At 37.7% G+C, this 5,941-nt stretch overlaps 1 protein-coding gene across 1 annotated transcript; it reads left to right on the top strand.

The window, feature by feature from the left end:
• Nucleotides 1-677: 677 nt before the first annotated feature.
• Nucleotides 678-3,765, top strand: LOC120430124 (protein argonaute-2-like). Its single transcript, XM_039595210.2, has 6 exons — nt 678-833; nt 1,683-1,946; nt 2,006-2,224; nt 2,285-2,857; nt 2,922-3,033; nt 3,592-3,765. Exons 2-6 carry the CDS (start codon nt 1,705-1,707, stop codon nt 3,748-3,750), a joined length of 1,305 nt encoding a protein of 434 aa, XP_039451144.2. The 5' UTR covers nt 678-833; nt 1,683-1,704; the 3' UTR covers nt 3,751-3,765.
• Nucleotides 3,766-5,941: the final 2,176 nt, after the last annotated feature.

The following is a 5,941-nucleotide window of genomic DNA, read 5'->3' as shown; positions in this document are numbered from 1 at the left end:
AAATTCTTAAATTCTTAAATTCTTAAATTCTTAAATTCTTAAATTCTTAAATTCTTAAATTCTTAAATTCTTAAATTCTTGAATTCTTAAATTCTTAAATTCTTAAATTCTTAAATTCTTAAATTCTTAAATTCTTAAATTCTTAAATTCTTAAATTCTTAAATTCTTAAATTCTTAAATTCTTAAATTCTTAAATTCTTAAATTCTTAAATTCTTAAATTCTTAAATTCTTAAATTCTTAAATTCTTAAATTCTTAAATTCTTAAATTCTTAAATTCTTAAATTCTTAAATTCTTAAATTCTTAAATTCTTAAATTCTTAAATTCTTAAATTCTTAAATTCTTAAATTCTTAAATTCTTAAATTCTTAAATTCTTAAATTCTTAAATTCTTAAATTCTTAAATTCTTAAATTCTTAAATTCTTAAATTCTTATATTCTTAAATTCTTAAATTCTTAAATTCTTAAATTCTTAAATTCTTAAATTCTTAAATTCTTAAATTCTTAAATTCTTAAATTCTTAAATTCTTAAATTCTTAAATTCTTAAATTCTTAAATTCTTAAATTCTTAAATTCTTAAATTCTTAAATTCTTAAATTCTTAAATTTTTTTCAGAGTTATATTAAACGGACAATTTTGCGTTACCAACTTTAGCGTGCAACTGCGTTACGTTCTGTCAAAAATCGCAATCGCGGTGTCAGTTTTGAGAAAAATAAAAACAAATAGTTGAAAAATTTCTGAGTCGTCACAAGCTTTTTGCGAGTTTTTCTGAAGTTGAAGTGAAATTTTTAAAAGTGATTTTTTTTGTAAAACCTCAGTTTCAATACTGAATCAGGTAGGTTAAACGATTAAATCAACAGATTTGTTCACCTTTACTTTTGATTATTGCAACAAAGTGCATCGTTTTGCAATATCTGCTTTTTTTTGCAAACTTAAGCTGATGCAATATTTTCCTGTACGTGTATTTTCCTGAGGTGAGGGAGAAAAAGGTTTTTTTTCTGGAAGAATCTATAGGTATTTCGGACAGGGCAAATCAAAATAATTATTATGAAATTATTTCATGGTTTACTACGACCTAGAAAAAATAATGAAAAATTAAGTTTGGCTTCTTGATACAAGAAGACGAAAAATTATCTAAATTTACAATTTAATTCTTTTGCTGGAAGAAACGGAGTAGACGATGATGACTCATCGATGTTATAGAGGAGAAAAGCAACTCGCGACAAAATTTTGAGGCTAGGAATTTTGACAGGTATGATTTTCATAAAGTATTCGCCTCCTTTTCTCTCCCACAAAAAAACTGGGGACAAGGTAGCTGTCAAACTAGGCCAAAATGTTAAAGTCACTCACAAAATGTACTTTGAGTGATTTGAGTTCATTTCTGACGTCACGATTTTGTCCTCTATAAGGGAGAAAATCGTGACGTCAGAAATGAACTCAAATCACTCAAAGTTCATTTTGTGAGTGACTTTAACATTTTGGCCTAGTTTGACAGCTACCTCGTTCCCAGGTTTTCTGTGGGAGAGAAAAGGAGGCGAATACTTTATGAAAATCATACCTGTCAAAATTCCTAGCCTCAAAATTTTGTCGCGAGTTGCTTTTCTCCTCTATTAAAATCATCCCATTTTGTTATCAATCTCTGCAATCAGTAAAGTTGCATTTACTTTCCTTTTCAACTCCACAGTTATCTCTCTGATTAAATAAAAATGGAGCCGCATCAGCAGGGTGGTAAGAACCGTGGCAAAAAGAAGCCACAAGATGGCCAACAGCATGGAGGTGGTGGCGACGGAGACCGCTCCGGAGGTGGAGGAGGAGGCCAAGGCAAAGGTGGTGGCGGTGGCAAGAAGGGTCAACAGCAGCAGCAACAGGCCCAATCAGGTGGTCAGCAGCAGCCTCAACATGGTCAAGGTCAACAGCAGGGACAAGGACAAGGAAAGGGGAAGTACAAGTAAGTGTTTGTTTTCTTGATTAGGTAAAAAATACAACAACAAAATTATTATCTTCCAGGCAAAAACAACAACAACAGCAGCAGCAACAGCCCCAGGCGCAACCTCCATCGGCACCGGCCGGCGGTTCTCAACAGTATGGTGATTTTCTCCAGAAAATGCAGCAGCAGCAGCAACAGGTGGCACAACCTGCTCCGGCACCGGCTCCGGCTCAGGCTGAGCCGCCGAAACAAGCCCAGGGCCAACAGCAGAAGGGTGGTGGCGGCGGTGGAAAGTATAAGTAAGTAAACGTTTTCTAAATCTACTGAACTGCAATAACTGAAATTTTATCTTCCAACAGACAAAAACAACAGCAAAAGCAACAGGAGCAGCAAGAGCTGGAGAAACAACTGGCCGCACAGCGACCCCAGCAACCGCCGGCGGCTGCTTCCGCTGCCCAATCGCGTTCCACTGCAAGCCCCGAGGGCTCGCTTTCGCCGACCCACGGTGCAATCCAGCGCGTCGAGGAGGATCTGTCCGGCATGAAGATCGACAAGGGAAGCGGCAAATCCGCCCTCCGCCAGGTCCTGATCCGTCCGGGAGCGCACGGCAGACGTGGCAAGGTCACCAAGCTCGAGGTCAACTACATTCCGCTGATGCTGGAGAAGATGGTCTCGACGGCTTACCACTACGACGTGGACATCCAGCCGATGGCGTCCCGCAAGTGGCAACGGGCCGCCTTCAAGCGGTTCGAGGTGGAAGCGCTGGCCGGCCAGCCGATCGCGTTCGACGGCAACAAGAACGCGTACACGGCGAAAAAGCTCAAGCTGGACCACTATAAAAAGGAGGTTGTGGCGCGCGAGGATAACCGCGATCGCAAGTTTACCATTACGATGAAGGAAGCGGCGGTGGTGGATTTGCAGTGCTTGAAGAAGTGAGTAACTTGGAAGGGGTAGGAATGAACTGACAACATTAGGTTGAACTTAAACTTTCTCTAGTTACATGCAAGCCGGAAGTGGAAATGCGAACCTGGTCAAGCCGATGCGTGCCATCCAGTGTTTGGACGTGGTTCTGCGCACCGCGTACGAGCTCAATCCGAGATTTGTTAAGGTGAGTTTAGTGGAAACTTTATTTATGTTATCATACTTACGAAAAATTATCATAAATCCTCTTAAAACCACAAACGGCAATATCACCCTGATGTCGCTTTTCATCGTCAAATTTACATTGCGTTTTTTTTTAAGCGAGAAAGTTACTTACGTTTTTTTATGTACGAAACGAATGTGAATAGTTTGCAATACGTCGTAACAGCCATCGCGACCTCCAACACTAAGGCTTCATCCATAAAGTACGTCACGCTAAAATCAGCCAAAATTTGAACCCCCCTCCCCACCACCCGCTTTGTCACGCTTTTCCTATACGTATTACATGCAATGTCACACTTGCTCAGACCCCCCCTTCTCCCCCTGGAGTGTGAAATACTTTATGGACGACGCCTTGTTTGATTTTTTCTCTGGAACCAAATAACCCAGCTGTCTATACACAAATAACGTAAATATTTGTAAATATGTATCTTTCGAAGGAATTTTGCCGAAGACACTAGACTAAACGATCAATTTAAGTTTTTTAAGTCTCGTCTCCCTTTTTATTTTGCCTTTTATTTTCTAGTCCAAAATATCTCAAAAACTAATGGTCCTATTTTCAATGTTGAAAAATGAAACATTTGTGAAATTTTCTGATGCGTTCGAAAAAAATATTAAACAAAAAAAACAAAAAGGTAAAATATTTGATTTTACACTAAAAAATGAAATCCAAAAAGCGAGTTAAATATATATTAAAGAAATTTTTTTTTTGCAGGCCAAGGGTGCATGATACTGATGATACTCGTCAGTTGACACACCTAGGCGAGGAACATCCCGAAAGAGCCCAACTACATCCGTAGTGCTGTTTGGACAAAACAGCATGGCTCTGGTTCCTTGCAAGTGTCCTATTTTCTTACCTCCACGTTGGCTTGGTTTAGTCATCATGATGACAAGGTGTAATCTAGCTGGTGGCGTGTGGAAACGACTCGTAAACCTTTGACCAGCGAGGGTCAGAGTAGAGACGGCTAGAAGAAAGGGGCGCGTCAATGTGGGAAAGGGAAGTAATTTGTGATTGTAGACGGTATTGTTTTGATTCGCAGTATGTTGAGTCAACTGCTGTGGATGTACCTGAGCATCGCAGAACGGGGTTTCTCTTCTTTCCATTTCAGCTAACAGCTATCTTCTGTTTATTTTGTTTCACTGATTTTCTAAAACGGCTTCTGTTTACTACCCTCCATTTGATTTCGATTATACTTATTTGATTTTCTTATTTCTCAACGCCTTTCCACTCTATTTTACCAATTGATGCTGCTGTAACAAACTGTCTGCTTTCCCTTAATTTGGCAGCGATGTCAATTTTGTTTATCATGTGCCTTTTCTTTATTTATCTATTTGAATAATTTCTCATCTTCCCTGTAAATTGCCCTCAACACAATATAAGCTTGTTTGTTACCTTTATTTATTAACTATATTGTTAATTTCTTTATCTACTTCATAAATTACTATCTTTCTTTTACTATTGATTCTTTACATAGTATATTTCCTTCACTGTCCATTGTTTTGAAACTTCACCTTTTTCTTAAGCAAGTGAGGTTCGAGCCCTTACTCAATTTATGGAATGATTAAAAGATTAACACAAATATTACTATTGTACTTTTGAAAAACTTTTAAAAATGCTTAGGACCAAAGTATTGTAACAAAACACCGCGACAAAAGAAATAGCAACAGATTAACACGACTCAACATTAGGGAAGATTTCAGGAGAAAACAATACACAGTAAATAACAATTAGTTTTTGAATTCAAACTAAAAATAAAACAGTTTTTGCTTTAATGAAAGTTGATAGGCACACTAAAAATGGTTAGGCGCTTATACTTACATCAAACCCTACGCAATGTACCACCCCCGGCCGAGTTAAAATGCGTAACCGGAAAAGAAGGTGTGCATGCCTGGCACGAACACTCAAAGCGTGTTCTAACGTGTTGCTCGTACTGACTCAGAGCAAGGGTAAGATGTAGGTGTAAGGGCAGTGCGTGTTCGTCGGGAACCTGGTGCATAAGATCGGTCAAGGCCCGTTCTTACACTGAAAGTTGCGAATTGCGAATATTTTGCTTTTTTGAACTTTGTTGATACGACCCTTAGTTGCTAAGATAGGGGAAAGTGGGGCAAGTGTAAAAAGCTAAGGAAATGCTCGTTATAACCCATTAAAAAGTCAAAAAATCTGTCGGATTTTATTTTAACCATCTTATTCCAGGTCTTGACTAAGACTTTGTTAGAAAAAGTTTTTAAAAAATCCTGTTTTTTAATGTAAAAAATTGATTTTAATTTTTTTTGATTTTCCGTACGTTCAACTCAACTAGTGGGGCAAGACGAACAACCCGTTGGGGCAAGAGGAACAATGCATGAAAAAACATGTTAATTTGTTAACAATTGAACTGTTATCACTTAGATACATCAGATTAGAATGTATTTGAAAGGTTTCTTCCATTTTTAGATTAAATAATAATATTTAACTAAAAAAATTGATAAAAAATTGGTTTTGATAAAAACTTCATTAAATCTTATGCCCCGTGGCGTTTACGTCGTTTTGATGGTTATGTGTTAGTAGAATCAGCTAATTGCATTGCTAGCAACAATTCCTCATACTGGAAATAATCAAAATTGTAAAAATTACGGCCGTACGAGCGATTGTTCCTCTTGCCCCATATGGTCGTCTTGCCCCACCTTCCCCTATTGCTATGCAAAGGTTTTTTTTTTCATAAAATTATTTTTATTAGGTCCTTTTCGGTACTGGGACCTGGTTAGGACCGAGTCGGCTTTTGTAATTACAAAAAACTTAATAATTACAGAGGATCTTGTGTGTAAATGTTAGTGGGAGGGGAGTCGATTACCCGCGGCCTACTCGGGGTTAGTAGGGAAGGGATTGATGTTAAAGA

This window comes from Culex pipiens, chromosome 3 (genome assembly GCF_016801865.2).
Source record: "Culex pipiens pallens isolate TS chromosome 3, TS_CPP_V2, whole genome shotgun sequence".
NCBI lineage: Eukaryota > Metazoa > Arthropoda > Insecta > Diptera > Culicidae > Culex > Culex pipiens.
This window is presented reverse-complemented; position numbering and strand designations above follow the sequence as displayed.